Source organism: Thunnus maccoyii, chromosome 13, assembly GCF_910596095.1.
Source record: "Thunnus maccoyii chromosome 13, fThuMac1.1, whole genome shotgun sequence".
In the NCBI taxonomy this organism is placed as follows: Eukaryota; Metazoa; Chordata; class Actinopteri; order Scombriformes; family Scombridae; genus Thunnus; species Thunnus maccoyii.
In genome coordinates, this window is record NC_056545.1 from 26,279,215 (window position 1) to 26,302,797 (window position 23,583).

A 23,583-nucleotide genomic window follows, 5' to 3' on the forward strand; every position below is an offset into this window, starting at 1 on the left:
ACTTTAAAAGTAGTCTGTTTGACATTCCTTGTTGAGTTACACTGTTGGGTCAGAGAACACAGTGTAGGGGGATTACCTCAACTGTTGCCACCACCAAATCTACAGTAAAAGGTGTGAACACCATTTGCTTTTTACAATTATGCTTCTTATGTAAAATTTAAAAAATTGTTAAAGAGGCGCTGACTGAACTTGATGGTATTCTTGATGGATTTTAGTTTTAGTGCTAGTGAATGGAAGAAGAGCCAGATTCAAGTTTAACGTGGAACAATGTTGAAATGAAGAAATTTCAATAATACATTAACATAGACCGTTTACTTCTGAACTGGATGACATTTTTACTTAAATTTACCTGATGAAACATTTTTTCACAATTTAAGTTAGTTGTGAAAGAGTAGCTTGGATTTAAAGGCGCAGTGTGTAGGAATTAGTGGCATCCAGCAGTGACATTGCAGATTGCAACAAACTGAATACCCCTCCCAGCTTGTGGGAGAGAACCTACGATGGCTGCAAAACTTGCAAAAAATGCGAAAGGCCCTCTCTAGAGCCAGTGTTTGGTTTGTCCATTCTGGGCTACTGTAGAAACATGGCAGCACAACATGGCAGGCTCCGTGGAAGACCTGCTCCCCATGTAGATATAAAGGGTTAATTCTAAGGCAACAAAAACAAGATTCTTATTTACAGGTTGTTATACACTAATTAAAACATACTTATAAATATTAAATCCCATTTTTGCCAACTTGGTTCTGCTAGTTGCCACTAAATTCTACACACTGCACCTTTAACCTTTAAGGGTTAGAGTTGAGAATACTTGCCCTGAAAACATGAAGCTAGATCCTTGCTAAATATCACTCAAACGCAGTCTCTTGGCTTTTTCGTACACAACGTGCGACTTTCCTTTTGAATGCGCCGTGTCTGTCCTCCCTCCACTCTTTCTGCAGAGGGGGGAAAAAGGTAAAGACAATTAATTTAGAAAAACACATCCATTTTACTCAAACACTATATCTAATAATCTTTAAGAGCAAGTAAACTCACTGCAGCGTCCACATTGGCTGGCGAGTCACCATTTGGGTCTGCCAGCATAGAGATAACACTTATCATGATGGTTTCCACTGTGTGGATAGGCAGCCAGCGCTCTTCTGGTTTCTCATAGCCGTACTTGTCCTCCCCAGGCTCGTGCAAAATAGAAATACATACGTCTCCATTCTTGTCCACTAGAAAAGAAAATATAACTTATGAAGCAGAAAATGATTTCTCCATCCACATAATGGATGGTAATGTTTGCTTTTAATACTGATTTACATATAACATTTAGTCAATAAGCTGCCAAAGTAATTAATGATTATTGGGTATTAACAGTGACACACTATGAAAGCATCTGCCCCCCACTTTGATTCAATATTGGTAGCTGTTACAGGCTTGAGTCCACAGTAAGTGGATAGATTTGTATCAGCTTTGCACATCTGGACAGTCTAATTACAAATTCTTCCTTACAAAGCAATTCAAGCTCTGTTAGATAGTGGGGGGACAGTGAGCAAAAAACAACTTTCAAATCCTATCACACATTCTGCATTGGACTGAGGTATGGATTTTGACTTGGCCACACCAGGATACTAAAGGATTTGGCTGGTGATTTTCTATATTTTTCCTATGTTGTTGTCCAAAAACTATTAAAAACATGTGAATGAGTCATACCATTGCACTGGGTGACGTTCCTTAATATTCACAGATATCACAAAATTCAAAATCCTTAACATTACCAAAATGAAACAATAGGATAGCCTCAATGTTTACATCTTTGAGACAAACTGTATGACCGCAACTTCCTCTAACAGGTCATCTGGCAAACAAAGGCAAATATCATTCACAGTGTGCAACACCAGTACCTACCATTAGGGTGCCAAATATCTGTGATAAATTTCATTTTAGGCGGCCTGAGAGGGTAGTCTTTGGGAAATGTCAGATGAGCTTTAAACACGCCACCTTCACTGTGAATAGTAAAAAGATAGAAGAGAAAATCAATATGATGATAACAGATAAATAAAACATCCAGACCACTAGAAGTGATAAGCATTGCTCAGAGAACAAAAGCAATTCTCCTACTATACCCCATTTATAAGACAGTGATAGACTTACTACAGTGTGTCTGGTGGCCCGATGATTAGGACTTCCCATCTGTAGAGATCACTATCCTCGATCAGGCCTGCTGAGAATCCCTCTACTGGGTTTTTATTCAGCTCTAGATATAAAAACAAATGCCAAGGTAAGTCAAATAGTCATTGGCTCATATCATAGTACCCTCGGTATGTTAACTAGGCAGATGTTGTGCTTTTCTGAAGACCAATGATGAGACACCGTAACCCATGTGTTAAGAGGCCTTGCCTGAAGGTTGAGTAAGGAGAAGCATGTTGCTGAAACCACACACCACCCTAATAGTCCGGTGCCAAGTCACACGCACTCACTAGGCCACACTGCAGTTCTCCAGACTAACTTTACACATAATTTCATTTTGAATGATTAATTATATAATAATTACAAATTCAAAATACCTGAACTTTTATATAGGTGCTGTTAGAATACTGATTCTAATCAGAAATCTTGTGAGAGATCAGTTCATAGTGCTCTTACACACAGTACTGAGGGTAAAAGTGTCACTTACAAGTGGAAACCATGTATGTTTTGTATCTCCTCCACTGAAATGGTGCCATTTGTCTATCTGTTAGTTAACAGGACATCGTGAATACTACTAAAATGATTTCAGTTAAATTTAGTGGGAAGTTACACAATGGACCAAGGATGAACTGATTGGTTTTGATGCAGATAATACCAATATGTTGCCATTTAGAAAGGATCTTCCACTTACGATTTCTGAACCGTGAACCCAAAAAATCATCTTTTTTTTCTTAGATTCCAGAACTCTAGTGAAAGAAGTATTTTACCAACACACAGATCCATATAAGCCATCATCATTTCCACTTACACAGACTTTCTATTTTTTTTAAAGACACTTTTGTCACAAGTCTTCTCACATATCTAATAGTCGTCAAATTTGGTGATATGCAACATGTCTGGATGACCATCCAGGTCCCTGCCATTTGGCTGAAATTCTTATGGACCTGGCCAATTTGCCATTAGGTATCGTAATTCTTGAATGCAGCATTCAACTGTAAACAAAAATTGATCACATCCACATATCAACTCCAAACAATCCAGCAAAAACAGCTGGCACTTCAGCAACATGACTGATTCAAATGGTTGTAAATAAGTAACCTTGAGTCTTTCTCAATTTGAAATTTTGAACAATAATATATTAACTGGATTTGAGAATTTTCCAACAATCTGTGTTGCTGTCTACTTACACACACACACACACACATGTGTGTGTATATATATGTTGTATATATATATATATATATATATGTTTTGATTTATTGGGCGGCCTTGGCAGATGTGACAGTACATATATCATTTCTTGGTTGGTTAGCAAACTAACTGGTGTTCTTCCTTTGTTCAGTATATTCAAATACTGTCACATTTTTAGAGCTGCTGCCTCTGTATTACAAGTGAAGTCTGACACTTTTAAAGGTAATCACTTGATGTCTTACAAGCAAACATGGCAACACTGCCATGGGTAAAGACTTTGATGGGTTTCAAAGCCACTAATTTTAGACTTTAGACTATCTTATGTCTACAACAAAGGACATGAAAAAAATGCTTATATTCATTTCAACAGCCTCTACAACAGAAGTATGAGCAGTCTCTGTCATATAAAATCTTCCCTTGTTAAATGCACAACCCTTACCTAAACTAACCTCAAGTGTGTGGGTCATTTTCTTAAATTCAAGTTTTAGTAGTCAGTAAAAATGGAGAAGGCAAAGAAATACTAACCGTAATTTAGAATTTCAGACATAAATTAACCATTTCTATCAAATCCCACTCCAAAAATATTCAGGTCCAGATTAACCATCTTGAGAGAATTTATCTACTATAGAGAGAGAATATCTGGAAACCTACAAAGGAGCACATTATGTTCCTGACAGTTCGCATATGGGGTTCACAGTCCTAAAACAAAACCTGACATTATCTTGAGTAAAGAGCCCCAAACGACGTGTGTGCCACTCAGCTGCTTTTGAAGGGTGACTAGTATTAGGGTTGCTAAATTGAATTCGCATCAGACTGTTAAAATAGCGAATAGTGGCAATGCGAGATTAACATTAGCTTGTTAGCTCGGCGTGTTGCAGCTAACCACAGTGACAGCAGCTAAATATAACAACTCTTATGTGGATAGCGAAGGAAAATGGGTCAACTAGTGTAACGTCACTTAAGTTTTAAGAAGAAAACAGTTACTATCATCACGTTAATCACATATAACTAGCAAACAGCATGTATAAGAATGCAAAACAACACGTTATGACGGTTAAAATATATGTAAACATATCGAGTCAGCTATAAGCTAACGTTCAGCTAACTGATTGTGGCTAGCCCTCCGGTATAGAAAGTCGTTGGGACTTCTGACAGCGGCTTTCAACTGAAATCAGTATGCAACGTCGGAACATACTCCTGTGAGTTGGTCAGGAGCGTCTATTGCCATCCACTGCTATAATCTCCAGGCAGTTTGTTTGTCATGGGACAGTAACGTTAGTGTGGAAGGTTCAAGAAAACAGTTTGAATCACAGCTAACGGCAGCGTCCGAGAAAATGCACCGTTAGCATCAGTTAACGCCAAGGTTTAAATTACCTGCAAGCTGTCTCCTGAGTAACAGTGCTGACTGAGGCTCTGTCATAATTTAGGAAATGTAATGCCGCTGTGTTCAATGGTTAATATTTCGAGGTAACAGCGTTAAATTAACGTTCGCTAAACAGTCCTCCGTCCCCTCTATTTTCAGTTTAGCATTCTCGTCATTCTTCTTCGTCGTTGCCTTCTCCTGCTGCTACTGCTGTTGCAGCTTCTTCTTCTTCTTTTGTTCTGTAATGGCGGTAGGCAAACAGCCTTTAGGTGCATTACCGCCACCTTCTGGATTGGAGTGTAGATCAGAACAGTTACCACTATTGCATTGCAATTTGCCTGTATTTTCTAAAAAAAATCTGAAACTAGCCCTGTACCCTACATCAACTGAACTCCTCTGCATCATTTCTTTAATACCAAGTCCCATGTGATTCCTTTGAAGTGTATCTTTAACTTTGAAACTTTTTAAGTGTCTGTTTCTCTTGCTGATATCAAGGACAGTATAAAAATACATGCTCCACCGTTTCCTGTAGTCCACAATGTTCCTATCTACCCACTGTATGCTTATTCATGATGTTTAATATACTGCTCAGACTGGTGTGACCAAACCTCAACCTTGATATAATGTCCTCCTCCTTTCTATTCCTACTGCTTCCTCTTATTTCTCTTTCCTTTCTTTTAATGCGGTAGTAGTATCGGCCCTTCTGCTGTTGCATCATCTGCTGCTGTTGAGATTTTATAGCAGCTGGCATCCTTATCGATGTATTACTGCCATCTTCTGAATATGCCTCAGTCCTGCATGTTGTTTGTTGCATCAGTCCTGTCCTGAATGAAATACAATAAGAATATTTGCACTCTACAATGTCTTCTATAATCCAATATTCTTTAATCCTGTGTGTGTGTTAACCTGAACCTCAGTTGCCACATATTTCCTGCATGTTATCATCTCTACAGTTGTGGAATCTTAGCATTGTTCACCAAAACCAGTCCTGTAACATGCAGTGGGCTGTTCATTACCATGTCCTATCCTTAATCTGTCCATTTTCACTTAATATTTAATATTCCCTCTAAAACTTGAATTGAATATAGATGTTTTCCCTCCTCCAGTCTTTGCCATACTTACTTATTTTCTTCTACCTTCTACCACCTTACTTCTTCAGCAAGCATTTATCTCTGATTAGCCTCACTATTTATCACCACACAAAGCAGCCATATACAATAACTGAGGCAACAAAAGGCCAAGGTTATATTATGTGTTCTAAAACATTTCCCTCTCATAAACCCCCAAACAGACAAACACACTAATGTCTATTGATACATTTATGAATGTTGCTTCTGGCTATATGCAAGATTATTCTGTCAAAGACTCCCACAGGATGTCATTTTGACTCAGGGGTGCTTTTATGTGAAAGATTTGTCATTGCTGATATACAGTTGTACTAGCAGTGGTGGAACAATAAGATCAGCATTGTCTGAGAAAATTGTTACCAGAAATGGTCAACATATTGAGTTGGTATCTACTTTTAAATACCAAGGGTTTTTAATTGATGACCACTTGTATTTTAAGGCACATATCCAGTATGTTACAAAAAAGCTGAAGCTTTTACTAGGATTTTACTATGGAAACAAGTCTTTTCTTTTTGTGTGAAACAGAAATTGGTGGAGTCTACCTTTTTATCTTTCATATCGTCATTGATTATGGTGATGTGTTGTACATGAATGCCTCTGCTCACTGTCTTCACATGCTGAATAGTGTGTGTCATGGGGCTCTGAGATTCATTACATATTGTGGATCTTTTACTCACCACTGTGTATTATACTCAAAAGTGAACTGGCCTGCTTTATGTGCACGCCGCCTCAGCCACTGGTATGTTTTTATTTACAAATCCATTCTTGGCAAAATTCATATTATTTATCTTCTCCTTTAAACTTGAAATATGAAAATTACAATCTCCTTGCTCAGGACATTTTATGATTCGTTGTTTCCAAAGTCTGAACTGAACTGGGAAAGAAAGCTTTTAGGTTTTCTGCACCTGCTGCAGAAAACTGATCTTAAACTTCCAAACATAGTATCCCTGAACAATTTTAAAACTATGGTGAAATACATTGAGTTCAGGTTGTCCGTGTGCATATGTTTTATCTGATCATTTTAATGTTACTCAGATCTATGTGCTCGTTATATGTGTGTTGCTGCTATTCTTGGCCAGGTCTCCCTTGTAAAAGGGATCTTTGATCTCAATGGGACAAACCTGGTTAAAAATACTGGAATCAATAGCTAGTATTTTTAAGATAACTGAACCACTTTCATGGCATTTCTTGATCCTTTTTCTGCAGAGCATGAAAATAATAATGTTTCTAAAGATAATTGGACCATAGATGATGTTTTGACTGTCATGTTGAAATCTGGTCATACTTGTGTGGTCTTGTCTGGAGGTTGGGTTGAATGGTTCTCTGATGTATGGTTCTGTCTTGAACAAAGGATAAATAAAATGTAAACATAGTAATTGCTTGCTATGGAAGCCGAGAACGGCTGTGCTTGCAATAATTTTTTTAATGCTGTTATCTCAAGATCACAAGTCGATTTATCTTAACAAGATAATTTATTACAAGATTTATCACAAGTGGAGCTGATTGTCACTTGTTCATTCCTGTCTTCTCCTCTCCACGTCTCCCTCACATGGATAGTTCAACTGTTTAGATCAAACACAAGAAGCCTTCAGGTGGCTCTTAAGGATGTGGGTTCAAATCTGTTATATGTTGGTTCTTATTCTCTCTCCACTCCACTTTCCTCTCTCTCATAAAGTCTTATAAAAATGAAAATGCTTGAAAGGTATTGTTTTTTACTTCTCTTACATGAAACATCCCATCAGAATATGAGCAGGAGTTATTCAACCTGCTATTTGACTGTGACACAGATGTCATTAATAAAGGTGTTGTTAATAGTAATGGGTACTGGGTGACACTGATTCTGATTGCTAGGTAACAGCTGTAATACTTACAGTAAACACTAGATGGCAATAACTGATGTGACGCTAACAGCCCTCAACAAAAGGATTACAAAATTTAGGCATACTATCACAATTAAGTATCACAGGTAACTTAAGTTGTACTTACCTATACTACTATTATAACTACAGATAATAATGCCTATAATGAAAAATCATTATCACAATACTAATGAAAGTACACAGAGTTGTGAAAGCAGGAAGAAATGAACCCACATACAAATAATTAAGCATAATGTCATGTAATACACACATTTGGATGATTTTTTTCAGGTCTACACATTTTTCTCTGCAGCTCTCCCAGTATGGCATCAACTACTATATTCTCATTTGACACTAATTTCAGTTTGGTTACTTCTTCCTTTAAAAAACAGAAATTATTTCACACCTTTCAGTTCACAACATACTTACTTGCAATATGTGTTAAGGAGGAAGTTGATCAGTAGATTGTAGTAATTTCAATTCTCGTCAAGCAGCAACCACATATGCAACTGTGTTGCTGGTTGATAAGTGTTGTCAGAGTCAAGAAAAGCCACTGAACTACATGACAAGGTGGCCTTGTGGCTATTCTGAAGGGTCTATAATTAGATCAATGGTCACTTTGTGAAGTGACTTACTTACCTACTTTAGTGACTTACTATACAATCTTTAAGCTCAATTGGAACAAGCTTGATGTTCTTACAGTGGAGACCAAGAGACATCTGTGAGGCTTATAATCTGTAGGGTTTCATTGTCTCAAGGAACATGGTGAAGTCTCTTATGTGATTCTCCAAACCTGCTGACAAAAACATCAATTTTCCACACTCAACTCTTGAGACAGAGGCAATTTTTTCACAACGTCCTGTTAAAGATTTGAAGCTTTGCAATCTGCCTTGAAGTAACCGTTTTAAAGATCATTTTTGAGAGCAGAAAACACTGAAGGACGTATTGACAATTTGATGCTCTGAATAAAAGCGACTAGTATTAGGGCTGCTCAATAATGAGTCTAGAATTTATATGAATAGTTAATATTCCTAACACACATTCACATTCAAATGGGAAACAAAGTGATTTCCATAGAGGAGAAGGTACTTAAGATCCATCTTTCTGAGGTCACAACTTCACTTGACTGAAGTGAAAGCTTTAATTTTTACACTTACAGTATTTTAATGCACAGGGATGTAATGTCAAAGAGAACACAAATTACCAGAGCAGTGGTTGCATGCCACCAAATAAACAGATCACAGCTTTGTTGAGACACAAGTAAAAATAGCAATGAAGCAGCAGTTTATTTGTCTCCTGAGGGGACAGATTTCATATCTTCATATCCTCTTCCGTACATATGTCTTAGCAAGGTTCTGAAGACAATCATTTTAACCATAGATCTTATTTTTGGTGATGGTGTGAAAGATATGCTACCAGAGCCGTCTCACAAAGACTGTGCACTAGCAGCTTTTCTAGTGCAGCTTTTCATCCATTGGATTGACACACACTAATGTATCAGAGGCAATATCTCTCTTTCAAAATCCAAATACAGTATGTATCTGAACAATTCCTGCTTCAATGACAGAGCCAGAACCACTGATGAAAGTCACAACACATTCATCTAGGCTTACAGCTTACCACCTGACACCCACATGTGCCATCTGAGTCCTTTTGTCTTGCTGTTGTGTGACTTGTGTGAATAAACCTGCTAAAAGTTTTTAATGAACCAAGCCAGTCACATATAATCTTTTTTAACATTATTATAATAAAGACTGAAAGAAAGAAAAAAAGGAAGAGAAGACTGAAATGATTATTTGGCTTGTTTACAACATTGCATCACAGTGGAAGTCTGTGTGGAAGCATATGACCAACCCAGAATGGGCTGATCCCCTTGCTAACCTAATATCTCTTGAGGCATATCTCTTCAGGCCTTAGTTAGCTTCCTCAAACCTTAGAGACACACTGAGCAACACTGTAATCTGACAACTGCAAATATGGAATGAACAAGGAAGATTAACAAGACATCATCAACACGTACGTGAATCTATCTATTTCTCAAGTTTATAGAGACTGTTTTGATAGCTGAGGAGTTGTACCTGTATGACAATGTAATGAAGCTTTAACTGAAAATAATGTATCTTCAAGAGAGAAACTGCATTGATCCTGTAACCTGGGCAGAAAGCATGAGGGCTTCTCTATAAGGACAATGTTATGTATTTTATACTTTATATTTCTTATCCTGTTATGTTATTATTTTATAGTTTTAACTTGACAATATTTGTTAGGATTCTACATTGTACACCCAACATCTTGCCTACCTTCGTCAATATACCTCTGAACTCATAATCACCCAATAACTGTCACTGTGTGGTTACAAACCCGTCTTGTGCTGTTGTGAGACTGCTGGAGGGAAAAAAAAAAACTTAACTGAGAATCTTCCTTCTCCTTTTTCTGTCTTTTTAACATTGTTGCGATGATTTGTTCTTAGTTGTGTAATTGTCTTTTGTGTCATAAGGACTATTTCAAAAGTGGTACCACAAACCACATTATCTGATTTCCTCTAAACTAGATTACCATAAGAGCTGCAATTGAGTATAACCTGAACGTTTCTCTCAGTGAGTCATGAGTTGAATAAATGTATGATGGGATAGAGACAGTCTCCTATTGTTCTGTGAAGCAATTAGACTTCATTTTAAAGATGAAAGCAAGAGAAGGTATAATTTGTAGTCACTTGAAAACATTTATTTTCTTTATATACTGTATAATTGTATAATTCAATAATTCAGTCCTGTCTCTGAGCTATATTGAGTTGTCTAATAAGACTTGTTTCCAAACTTCTGTGTACACCCTGCAATATAATTATGTTTAGTGTGAGTGTAGAGGATAAAGGATTTCTCTAAAACTGGGTTGTACATTCTCCATTTCCAGGTAAAGAAAAAGCTGCTCACTATGGAGCCAAAGGGATCAGTCACGTCCCCTCAGGACAGGCCGATGCCTGAACGGAGTCTGAGCACCAGCCCTGGTCTACGCTATGGCTCTCTTGTGAACAGCGTTTCATCACTTGCACCAACAGAAGCGGACAAAGCAGCCATATCACCTACACGTGCCTACATAGCTGTAGCTGTGCTTTGCTACATCAACTTGCTCAACTACATGGAGCGGTACACAATAGCAGGTTAGATGAGCTCTTGTGTACATATGACAACACTGCCTAACAACAAACACCATGTACTGCTTCTAATTTGGTGGTCTTACACATAAATTGTTTTTTTTTATTGTTATGTAGGTGTCCTTACCATCATTCAGGCATTCTTTCACATAAGTGACAGTATAGCTGGACTTCTACAGACAGGTATGATGATGCATCTTCTTGACATACTCACGCACTATCCCTTTAAGAGATGAATGTTCCAAACTCTGAAAAAAAGGCCACACAAATGTTGAAGATCCCCATTTTATCTGTACATAAGTAAGATAGAATCATGCAACATGTGCTGCAAGGAAATTGCAGAACACTGTTTATTATTGCAAGACAAGAAATAATAAATGAGACACTTCTTGGTTCAAAAGTAGATTACTCAGATATCAACACTTTTATATATTTACTTGGGTTTTTATTCTTAAAAGTTTCATGAGTGTGTTTTCATGTATTGTCACATTATAAAGTCAGAATTGATTCTGGGCTTAAAATATTAACGCACTTACAGTTTTCATCTGCAGTTTCTTACTTCTGGCACCTTTCTTCGGTTACCTCGGGGACCGCTACAACAGGATATATATCATGTCGGCAGGTTTGAGTATGTGGCTTGTGACCGCAGCTGGAAGCTCTTTTGTCACTGAGTCGGTAAGTGATAAATATGCTGTATGACTTCATCTACACTTAAAAAAAGAAGAAGGAAGATCAGAAAATATTTCTTCATAGTGCTTTTTGTTAGTGTTCCTTCCTCTATCATTTGACCTCATCACACACTCACTCCTCAAATGAAAATGACGCTGAAGAATGAAAATGAGTACAGACAGGAAGATTTTGATGAGTTTGTTTCTGGTTTAAGATACTTATCTTTAGGGCTGCAAACATACTAAGCTTAGATAGATGCTTAAGCAAATGTTATGTGAGTCAACATAGTAATTATCAACTGAGAAGCATGTTGTAAATTTGTTTAGTGCACAACATAGACATCAACATGAAGTACAAAAGAGAAATCCCAGTATATTCTGCAGTTTCTTTGGGAAATAAATAGATATGTATTATTGATGAATTGTACTGTTCTTGGCTGTAAGAATGGCATTATGTCAAACTGTGAGAGGGTCTCTGTGGTATTTGAGATTAAACGTTGTCTTGATCTCTTCAGTACTTCTGGCTTCTGGTGCTGTTGAGATCTCTGGTCGGGGTAGGAGAGGCCAGCTACTCCACCATTGCTCCCACCATCATTGGTGACCTCTTTACTGGGCCTAAACGGCTCCTCATGATCTCTGCCTTCTACATCTGTATCCCTGTTGGAAGGTTAGAAACAACATCAATTTATTTCTACAGCTGTGTTTTTTTCCCCACGTTTTAACCCATTAATTATAAATGTTCACCATTTTTCTCAAGCATATCATAGCTTTTTCTTTCCAAACAGCAATAGTAACATTACATTGCTGTTGTGTGGGAGTGAAACTGAAAGCACAGATTGTTCGGACATGTCATGTGAATGCTACATTTACTTCTAGTGGGAAACTCCGGCATTTGAGATGTTAGAGCCAACAGCATTCACAAAATAGTGCTGTTGGAAAATCAAATTGGAGAGATGAACAATAAAAAACCATGTACAGTGTGAAAGGGATTAAAGGATTGTTCCTTTGAAACAATATGTGCTTTCAAGCAGAGATAACAGAGCCATAGCAACAAAATTCTGCTTCAAGTCTCACTTTGCAAGTTAATTTTTACAATGTGCTGAAAGAAACTGAACACTTGCTAAGCTATGAAATTAGTTGGAAAATGACAGACAGTGATGTAAAGGGAGCTTTTACCAAATCAACTACCATCCAAATCCAAAGTATGGTCATTTAAACTGTTCAAAGTTAAATCAATATGCAAAGAGGCTTGTTTTTTTCTGTAAATACCAGAAGACATGCTGCCATATTGTTAAGCTTGTTTATGTCATTGCAATCACTCTCAAATGGTTTTATCATTCTGTGTGTTTTCAGTGGTCTTGGATACATAGTGGGGTCATCAGTTACGAGTCTCACAGGGGACTGGCACTGGGCTCTCAGGGTGAGGATAGTTTCATAATCACTAATGTAAATGTAAGTTGAGCAATGACAGTGATAGATATCATTTACATTTTTCTGTGTTGTCAGGTCACTCCCATCTTGGGTCTAGTGGGACTTATCTTGCTGGTGCTCTTATGCCCAAACCCACCCAGAGGTGCTGCAGAAACCCATGGAGTAGGAGTTACAGGAAAGAGCTCCTACCGGGAGGATGTCAAGTATCTTTTGAAAAAGTAGGAAATTGAAATGAACACTGGATTAATACTATAGTCTGGCTGATACAGCTATCTATTGAGAGTAAAATCAGATGACAACAAATATTTTTGATAAGGATCCCTTAATTTTGGTTATTAAAGAATTGTGACCAAGATATTGTGTGCTGAGCTAAACATTCACAGCTGAAAAATAAATATATCAGTGCTCCCTGGTGGGTAAACTCTGTAACGGTGTCACTGTTTCTAAATGATCTAACATGTTTCTAAATCTCAAACATGTTTTTGGCATTACTGTATTGTAATTTTTGTTAAATATATACAGATACTGATATATCTGCAATAAGTTAATATCAGCGGATATATTGTCGCAGCTGATTTATTGATCAGGCTATGATTAATACCGTAGTATTTTACATTAGTCCCTAAAGTTAACAGAGATATTACTTATATTTTCTGATCTTCTTGTTTTGTTACTCTGACCCTAGTAAAAGCTATGTGTGGTCATCAATGGGAGTGACGGCTATGGCCTTCCTCACCGGAGCTCTGGCTTTCTGGGTGCCCACTTTTTTGTCCAGAGCTCAGATCTCTCAGGCAACCCAACAGTCGTCTACCGAAGAGCTCTTCAACCGCTCAAACAGGTGTAGTGTGACCTTTGACTTGCATCACTCTCCATTTACCCCATGTCCTTCAAAATGTCTTGAAAGTTTTTACAATGCCGGCTGCCTCTGCTCCCTTTACAGTCTTATCTTCGGTGGTGTGACGGTGGCATCGGGCATTCTGGGAGTGTGTCTCGGCACTGGTTTATCCAGATGGTTCAGGAACAAAGTGCCTTATGCTGACCCACTCATCTGCGCTGTGGGCATGCTGGGATCGACCCCCTGCCTCTTTGTTGTCATCTTTGCGGCATCATCAAGCATTCCAGTTACTTACGTAAGAGACAAACTTCTGTCTTTGTTGGTGGCCTCCAGCTAAATATTTATTTTAAACAAAGGATTTAGTTACCTGAATGTCTGTGCCACAGTTTCTGCAGTGTTGGAAGCAGAACAAAACTTAAAGGATAGATTCACATTTTTCCACATGCTCACATGCATGTTGAAAGAGTTATCAGTCGCTGTTATCTCTGAAGAAACAGGACTCCAACTCCAAATCGTCAACACTCTCAGACAGCTTAAGTGAGTATCTTCCTTAACTGCATGCTTTTTAGTATGAAATTCCTTCTTGTGCTGCTATTCCTCAACCACAGCTTAGCACAGGGACAATGTGTGTGGAAACACAAAGAGGGACATTCACACTAAAAAGACTGTAAGAAGGTCGGCATTTGACTAACTGAGACTGCTGAAGCCTCACATTAGGTTTGGCTGAACTTTAGACAGGGCAGCATGTCTAACATTAGGAAGGCATCTCTTCACAGACACTATGGACAAGAGGCATAATTACAGCGACCAATGACTGTTTCAATTTGCATATAAGCATGTGAGTATTGTTTTAAGAAAGACTTTAGAAAATGTGAACCTATCCTTTAATATTTGCGACTTATAGCCACATGTAGATGTTCAAACTGTCTCCCTGTGATTTTCATTATAAGGAGTCAATTTATGTCACTCAGTGATTTGATAAATTAACCCCAGTCAGCAGTCAATCAGCCAGCTCTAACCAGTGATAGCTTCTTTAACATCTGGGATCTGCAACAGCACCTTTTAAATTTCTTCTAATGGTTGAAGTGTCAATATTGAACGATAGTGAAGACCTAAGCAACACTTCAAAGTGAATGTGTTTGTTTTTCAGAGGGATGTTTGCCCTTTAACTCTTATAGAACATATTATAAAACATAATGAAGAAATACTTAACAAATCAAAAATGTAATAATCATTAATTTTAAAATTTGATTAATTTTGTTCTATTTTTTAAATTTTCAAAATGTTGTTTGATCCATCTAAATATTGATTGATTTTAGTCCATAATGTATAGTCCACAATAATGCATGATGCTACTAAAGGTTTGAGAAAAGTCAACATTTCAAATTCTATCCAAGATGTCAATGGTTCCATAGACAAAATGTCCAGATGAACTATGGGTAATGTTGACGTAAAATCATGCATAAAAAATAAACATGAAAAATATTTTTACAATATATTAGTGCAGCCATGGCATGTGGGGTTTGATTATGTCAGTAAGTATAAGTGTTACAGCTTCAACGTAATGCTGTAACAAGCTCATAAAGAACATGTGATAATGTTAAGTGTAAAACAAGAGACATTTGATGTGGAAAATCAAAAATCAAGCTGTTAATTTATTTATCAAGTGATTATTGGACAACTGATTAATTGATCAATTTATCTATTGCTTACTGATTGTCTTAGATATGTCCCTTATTAATGTCTCATTTCAGGTCTTCGTTTTCTTGGCTGAGCTGCTGTTATCACTGAACTGGTCCCTCCTGGCTGATATGCTGCTGGTGAGTTTGAATGATGTGATTGGAAATAAAAACATGAAACAGTCTGCTGAAGCTTGAAGTCAACCGGTTGTTTTGTGTTACTTTTCTCTTCAGTATGTTGTTGTACCGACCAGAAGGTCGACAGCTGAGGCTCTCCAGATCACAGTCTGTCATCTTCTGGGTGACGCTGGGAGTCCTTATCTAATAGGAGCGGTGAGAAATAGTTTCATTTTCCCACATTCAGCTTCTTTTTAGTGGTACTGTTTCATTCACTGTACCTCAGATTGATTAACTACATTTTCTGTGTATGATTGAACACCAATGCTGTTTTCACACTTGTGCCAGTAGGTCTCTGATGCTATACGCAATTCTAAACCTGAAAGCCCTGAGTGGAGTTTCCTCAGTCTGAAGTACAGCTTCCTGATCTGCCCATTTATTGGGGTTCTGGGTGGAGTGTTTTTCCTCATGACTGCCTTGTACATTACTGAAGACAGGAGGGCAGCTGAGCGATTGGTTGAAGGTAAATTGACAGTTACTCTCCTTTCATTCTCTTGTGAACATGGTGAAAATGGTGTTACAGAGTACAACCAAGGCCCAAACAGAACAATTCTCTGCAAATTCTGCTGTTTTTAAACAGCATCTAACATCTAAATATTCTGAGAATGGAGAAATGAACAGTTAAAAAAAAAAAGAAAACTGATATGGCAGAACCGAAAACAGCCTATTGTCTTTTTTATTCCATGCATTCTTCTTCCTTCTCAAAACCTGGCGCCTACATTACCCACAATGTAACTTGACCGCCAGATTCAACTCTGTTATGCTAGTTGTGGCTTATATATTGTCATGCAGAGATGAGGAGCAGTTTACAGAGGTGTGGTAACCTCACTTCTTTCCGACTCCACACTCCCAGATTCATTTCGTTTTATAACCATGTAATCTTCAGCCCCAACAAACATCACTTGAGGCAGTTTAGCACACTTTAAACAGCTTTCTCTGGAGCCACAAAAGGCTTTATACATTTTCACATATGCAGTAACACTCCCCAGGCTTTTTGTGTGGATGACACACTGGCACATGATTAAGTATTAAATATTATCACCAATATGTTTGTTTCTTAATGTCAGTGTCACACACATGCTGGGGTGTCCCTTCCTGAACAATAATCTTTATTCAACTCACTAATTACTAAATAGCACTCCTCCTTATGCAGTTAAGAACAAATTCCCCTTATGTGCACACATGCCCCACTAACACACTGGCAGTCTAGTTCTCTAACAAGTCAGAGCCAGAGATGGGCCAAACTTTATAAAGACAACGTTGTCTTTCTAGTTTGGATCTGAGTTGACTACATACTCTCCATTCTGTTGGACTGTTTATCAGTATGTGGCACAGCTGCACCGAGAGGCCTACTTAGTAGGCATCACCTTAGTAGATAAGAACTGGTTCCCTCCTAACATGGTCTGACATACAGTTATCTGATCTAGAGCTGCTTAATGAGCTGATTAATCTATTAATTTATTGGTCAATTGACAAAAAGTGAATCGACAGCTATTTTGATAATCACTTAATCATTTTGAGTCATTTTTGATGTTGGTTCCAGATTCTTAGATGTAAATATTTTTCTGGTAAGACATTTTAGGTTGCATCTTGGGCTTTGGGAACCAGTGATTGACATTTTTCACCATTTTCTTACATTTTGTAGACCAAACTACTAATTAATAGAGAAAATAATCAATCACTTAATCAATAATGAAAATAATTATTTGCTTGTTATTTTCCTTACTCTCATCCTGCATTCACATGTTTTGTGTTTGTGTGTGTGTGTGTGTGTGTGTGTTATCAGAAGATTCTCCACCACAGCCAGGTCCTGCATTTGAGCCCGCTGTGGAACTGAGCAATGAGAAAAAAGAGTAAAGCTGGACAAAAGCAAACATGCAATAAATGTATTTGTGAATATTTGAAGTTAAGTTTAAAAAATGCAGGTATGGAGAACAGGGCATTGGAGCTGCCTTTTTCATCATTTTAAAATTTAAAAATGTTTGTCTGATACCATATTGTGTAGATGCACTTAATACTTCACTCAGGCCTGATTCATATCGCCTAAAATCACAAATTTGCTTGAAAGCGGGTACTCTGTGATTTTGGATAAAGATGACCTTTTAAAAGAACTTCATTCGCATTTGCCTCTCCTTCTCACAGCAACACTTCAGTGTAAGTTCAAAGTGGGAGCAGGTCATAAGCTGTTATAATATTACCTCCCATTCAGTGGATGATTCAATGTGCATTATATTGTTCTTGAAAATGAAATGCTTATATTTTCTGAATTGAAATGTTGAAATTTTCAATAAATTTGTAAAAGCATTTGTAATTCATGAAGAGTGGTTTTCATTGTGCTTCATCACCAAACCATATTACAGTAAACCATACACCTTGCTGTTTTTGCTGTCAGTTTAACAGACGACACTACAAAATCGATGTATCTTTAATCAAAGAAACAGTGTATAAACTGACTCTCCATCCATGAAAAATATATAGCTAAATAAATCTTAAGCTTTCTGCAGGTGATAGTCCAGCCTCCATTAGAACTGCTTTGCTGACACAAGAATTTCATCATCTACTTGTTTTTCTTTTCTTAATGATTCTCCTGAATTTTGCTGACACTCGTCTATACTCAGATAGCCAGTTTGCACTGGAGATCCCCCTTCTGCTGCTCAATCTAGTTCATAAACCCTTGGCAGAATATGCTGATTTTGCCCACATATCCATATTGAGGATCATCAGATTAACCTCTCCATTTATGAACGTCCCAAACAGAAAGCAGCTGCTGCCTCCTAATGAGGAGCAGAGGGGCCTCAGGCTGGACCACAACATATGCAGCTATAGTGAAGTTAGAGATGGAGGATTTCCATTCTCTACTCTCTGTATTTACTGTAACTGTGTGATGGAAATCCATGAAATAATTGACCCCTCCGTACAGATTTCACTGGATCTACCCTCAAAATGTCTCAAAACTCTGGCTGTATGTTGCACTGTGAAAATAAAACGTGAGATGTGATCTATTTTAATTTAAAGATAAAGGTGTATTCTTCCTATTTTCACCTCAGTTTTTTTAAGTGTCCACTAGATGGCGTCGTTGCATTACTGTTAAAAGATGCTATCACGAGGATGCCAGTTGTGTACCATTGGGGAGGTACAGTGGATTTGCCAGATGTTTACTGATTAGGGATCGCCAGTAGAGCTAACCTAAGTGTGTTCTTGGCAGCATATGTGCAGAATGGCCTTTATTGTCCATCTTGGGCAGCACCATTACGTGTAACAATCTCACTGTAATGATATGACTCCAGTGATAAGTGTGCGTGTTGGAAAACAAATTACAAGATGTTCTACACTGCTTAGCAAGCAGTCATTTTAATCCCACCTGATAAGGTGTGAAAGGGAGAGTAAGGCAAAGTATTAGATTTCATAGGTGTTTGTCCTTATAGTTTTTATTTTACTGTAAGAGTAGGCCTTCAATTTTAATTTAATGTGTAATCACGTTTAATATCGTATGGTAAAGGCAGGCAACATGAACACAGTGCAGACTGAAATGCAGTAGTCTGGGACTTTTGGACAGGCATGTCATTACTGTAACCATGACACCTCTTTCTCTCAGATGCCAGAGGATCTCCTCATAAATATAACTGCCGTAGACGACTCCTACAGTTGTCTGTGTGACATACGGTATGTTAAAGCAACCACATGAGCATTTACCTCTGACACTTGCATACCGTTTGAGTGTTTATTCACTGAACTCTAAACTGCGAGTGTAAGTCTGTGACCTCTGCTGAGTTCATGGAACATGATAGGTGTTGACATTCATCGTCTTCAGCATTGCTGCTCTTGGTAAAACCCAGCACACAGCAGACAAACAGGACATATTTACATGCCCTGGTATGACAGCAGCTTGTCAATCAATTTTTAAACTGTTCAGACAGCTGCTGCAGCGGTCTCTAACGTCCCTTGGCAAATCCTTACAGCTGCATGTCATTGCATGTCCCCATTGTTTTGTACTGGAGTAAACCACACTGGGAGGTCAAAGGTCGTTGCCCTGGTCACTCTCAGGTACAAGGTCAAGCAATAATTGGGCCACATTGTCATCATGTTATTGGTTAGTCTCAATGACTGATGCACAGAAAGAAAACTTGGCTGAGGTGGAATTTTGTACAAGAATAATTTTTTTGCTGATTTATGACATTTGTGAGAAAATATTTCCTGTTAAAGTGTTGAAGCTGTTGACTGAACTTGACATTTGCAAATGAATGAAAGCTGTAGTTCAAGGACGTTAAGCCATTGTTAAAGGTTTCATTGCTTTATTGTGGAATTGACTGGTATTTCCTTTTGTTTTTGAACATCTCAGCCTTATGCTTGTGATTTTCCAGAAGTTATGTGATTACTCAGTATGCTGAGGGAATACAGTGGGCAGAGGGACATGTATGTGGAATAACAAGCAAACACACGCACACTAAAAGGCATGTGGAAAACATTCAAGAGGTAACAGTTCAACCTGCAATTAAAACACAATAGGTATTGTGCACCATGTTTCTGAGCACTTTATCTGCATACCTCTCCGTTTCCCCTGTCGACCCTGGCTGTACAGGAAACTGTCACAATGGCTAATAAATTGTCCAGGCCAATCAATGAGGGATCCAGGAGTTGGGGGGGTGAGCGGATACTCTCAGTGTTTACTCAAGGATGGGGAACATTTTAGTCATGAACAGCCGTGCCTCGGACACAGAAACATGGTCATATATAGCGCAGTCCTCAATCAGAATACTGTCATGTATCAACAATAAAAAGAAAATAAAAATATTACCAGAATATTGGTTTTACTCCTCTTTGTGTCTCTGTCACCCTTCCATAGAAGGCCGCAGGACAGTGATAAGAGAAGTCAAACCACATTTATGGATGTGAATTTGCACTTTTTCCTTATCGCCAGAAAACTGCTGCAGTGACATGACATCATACAGTGGAAGAGCACTCTCCACCCTCTGTGCGGCTCTTTATTTGGAAAATTACATCATATGGGCCTTCCAATCTTTACGCCTCAGTGTCAGGGTAAAAACAAGTTGGTTATACAAAAAAGAGGAAAAAGAACAGAATACCTGATAAAAAAAGAAACAAACATGTAAGCAAATAGAAATCAAACAGCATTATTATTTAAATGCTGCCTAACTTCTATAAAATGTACATCTCTGTGTGTATTTGATGGGTGATACTGTACAAGAACAAATGTGTTGATTGGACTTTTGAGGATGATGAATCACACAGGCATGCACACATGCAACATTTTTAAAATGGTTGGCGTTAATTAACACAGGTATTTGTTAATTGTAAATGCAATTAAGCCAGTTGCGGTCAAAGAATGAAACACCACTGGAAACAAAACAATGTGGGGAAAAAAGTGTTTGATAAAAAAATATGTCAGTTCTATTATTTGTTTTCAGCTTGATTTGAAAAATGATTTTATGAATTATTATTGCAGTTTGTGTATGATTAAGTTTTTTAATAAAGGCTACACAGCAGATCAATCAAACCATTTCTCACTGTCAATCAAATGACTTTGTTTGGAGCTGAGAGTAGAAATATGGGCTACAACAGAAATGCAGCCAAATCTGAGGTTTGCCCTATAATGGCACATGCACATTCTGGTCCTATGTATTTAGCATTCCTGTTTCAGAGGTTTGCTGGCCACTGGACTAGAGAGAGCTGATTCACAGACACAGCCATGGCAATGGGGTAATTACAAAGTCTATAAATATGAGCTACAGCACCACACAGATCTGGTCACACTGCAAGTCAACCTCAGCCGTATAGCAGCTCAAATTTCTTTTCTTTTTCAATTAGGCAGAGCTTGATGCAAGTTTTTTCAGTGAGGAATGCAGTTGGAGGGAAATGATTCAAACAAAGGAGACAAACATGATGATATTGAGGCAGACAGTGGAGTCTGAGCTGGTTTTACGTCCCAGACAGATCAACCGAGACTGATGACCCAGGCCCAAGGAGTCCAGCTTGGATAGAGCTGTCGAATAAATAATTAAAAGGGCAGATAAAAGTCACTGTCTCTGCCCCTGAGCACTATATTTAGTCGCTGCTGTCTCTCTGCCTCCTGCTGCCACTGCGCTGCACAGTACTGCCCCAAGATCAGACATCCAAGGAGCGGAGACATCAGCCCATATCTATTCAAATCCTCAGCTGCTCTGCTGCCAGACACTCTGTTGCTTGAGTTTGGGAGTGCATGGCAGGAGGGGTGCGGTTGTTCCAGCAAGCGACAGTTTGGCACAGACAGTGCAGGGGTCAGGAGGTCACAAAGGATGAGAGAAGGTCAGAATGGCAGAGCCCACACCTCAAGACTGACTGAAGCCCAGACGGCTCCGGCTCCAAAAACAAATGTATGTCAGAAGAATTGAAGCGGGGTGGTCTAATGCCACCAGACATGACTCGAAAGTTTCACAGTTTCAAACATGTGTTAATGATAACAGCCCAGTCTTACAGTAAGCTTTGTCATCTTGCTGACAGACTTGCTGTCTCACTGCTGTAGAGAATTGATATTTGTTTCCTCGTAAATTTCCTTTTAGACCTATCCTGGTGGTTACACGCAAATATTCTGGCAATATAACTACATCAGTCTATTGGAGGGTCTATGTTAATGCTGTCAGTTTCACTGCTTATGAATGGAGTAAGATCTTCCCCAGCCCCTTGCTCACTGGCCTGTGTGAAATGAGTCCAGTTAGATGCTTCACTGCCTGATCATTGAGTAAACCAGTTCTACCAATTGTATGAATGGATGACATGGGTCAAATAAAAATGGAGCATGTACATTTCTCGTCCAAGAATAGATCAATTGCAGAAGAGTTAGACTGAAATGGGGCCCACACAACTGGATATCATGACATTATATGGTGAAAGAGATGCTTCAAAATTAGTGTTGTCTTGCTTTTCATGAGCAGGAGAGGTAACAGTGACTAAAGCTGTCACTATGGAGCCCCGTTTATAAAGGGATAAAACCATATATGCATCACTGTAGGTGAACAAAACATAAAGGAAGTCTGTTCATTCTCTCCTTCAGGAACTTTAACGTACATAGTGTACTCAGGGGAACTAGGACGATTGTTCCAAGGTTTGTTCCTGAGCACAGGAAGGGGAAATGTGCGTATTTTACTGGATGTAAACATGGCTGACCGAAGCAACAATGGGAGAATCACAAAATGTTGTGCGATTACTGTATTTTAAAAATTCTTCAATCGTTTGATTGACTTGATTGCTTAGCATTTTGCTTATTTATTTAAGTTTCAAAAGACTTTATTGAGAGAATCACAGTTCACAGAAGAAAAAGCCAAGAAATAGAGAATAAAATACATATTTACATATATTTAAACAGCAGCTTTTGGTGGGATTAACAAACAGAACTGCAGGGGAAAATACCAAATCATCATAGAGAAAATGATGATATAATCAAAAAACACAACCAGTTTTACAAGCATTCAACTGCCTGGACATGTCATACAGGTTAAACAAGAATGGAGGTAATAGACCATTTTTTCTAATCCCATTACTGTCCTGAAAAGAGTCAGATACAGCACTTCTCCATCAAATCTGCATATTTATTAGGTTTTTTTATTTTAAAAGACACAAGGAATATCATTACTGCATATACATTGTGTAGGTTCTTGTCAACTTAATGAGCAAAAGAGGTGGAGATGTATTCACCAGAAGCACAGCTGATAGACACACGTGTCAGTGGGACATTTAAACTTTACTTGAAGCCACATGTTAGCGAGCGCAGAGAGAGTCTGCCTTATCGTCCTGCAGGCGCGGGGCCCAGCGATTAGCGGGTTTATCTCCCATCCTGCACTGCAGGCTTGGCCCTGAGCTGAGACAGGAAGGAAGGCTGGGGCAGTGACTCAATGGCTCCGGGCCACATAGCAGAATAACGCGAGAGATAGGTCCAGGT

The 23,583-nt window shown here is 38.4% G+C and overlaps 2 protein-coding genes across 4 annotated transcripts in view; one reads left to right on the forward strand and one right to left on the reverse strand.

The window, feature by feature from the left end:
- ube2g1a (ubiquitin-conjugating enzyme E2G 1a (UBC7 homolog, yeast)) overlaps positions 1-4,959 on the reverse strand; it is a 6,460-nt gene extending 1,501 nt beyond the window's left edge. The window contains exons 1-5 of the mRNA XM_042431591.1: positions 4,735-4,959; positions 2,134-2,236; positions 1,888-1,985; positions 1,033-1,211; positions 813-932 (exon numbers count right to left, since the gene is read on the reverse strand). Of these exons, the coding sequence (XP_042287525.1) occupies positions 846-932; positions 1,033-1,211; positions 1,888-1,985; positions 2,134-2,236; positions 4,735-4,780 (513 nt within the window). The 5' untranslated portion in view covers positions 4,781-4,959 and the 3' untranslated portion in view covers positions 813-845. The remainder of the gene's footprint in view (positions 1-812; positions 933-1,032; positions 1,212-1,887; positions 1,986-2,133; positions 2,237-4,734) is intronic.
- Positions 1-17,961, forward strand: part of spns3 (spinster homolog 3 (Drosophila)) — a 21,897-nt gene extending 3,936 nt beyond the window's left edge. The window contains exons 1-13 of one of the 3 annotated variants that reach the window (XM_042431589.1): positions 9,602-9,725; positions 10,620-10,866; positions 10,978-11,043; positions 11,399-11,535; positions 12,044-12,195; positions 12,882-12,948; positions 13,035-13,177; positions 13,645-13,797; positions 13,900-14,089; positions 15,549-15,614; positions 15,708-15,806; positions 15,942-16,113; positions 17,440-17,961. In XM_042431589.1, coding sequence (XP_042287523.1) covers positions 10,641-10,866; positions 10,978-11,043; positions 11,399-11,535; positions 12,044-12,195; positions 12,882-12,948; positions 13,035-13,177; positions 13,645-13,797; positions 13,900-14,089; positions 15,549-15,614; positions 15,708-15,806; positions 15,942-16,113; positions 17,440-17,507 — 1,539 coding nt within the window. In that variant the 5' untranslated portion in view covers positions 9,602-9,725; positions 10,620-10,640 and the 3' untranslated portion in view covers positions 17,508-17,961. Of the gene's footprint in view, positions 1-9,601; positions 9,726-10,619; positions 10,867-10,977; positions 11,044-11,398; positions 11,536-12,043; positions 12,196-12,881; positions 12,949-13,034; positions 13,178-13,644; positions 13,798-13,899; positions 14,090-15,548; positions 15,615-15,707; positions 15,807-15,941; positions 16,114-17,436 lie in introns of those variants that run through there. The other 2 variants (XM_042431587.1, XM_042431588.1) reach the window with 2 other exon arrangements.
- The last annotated feature ends 5,622 nt before the right edge of the window (positions 17,962-23,583 follow it).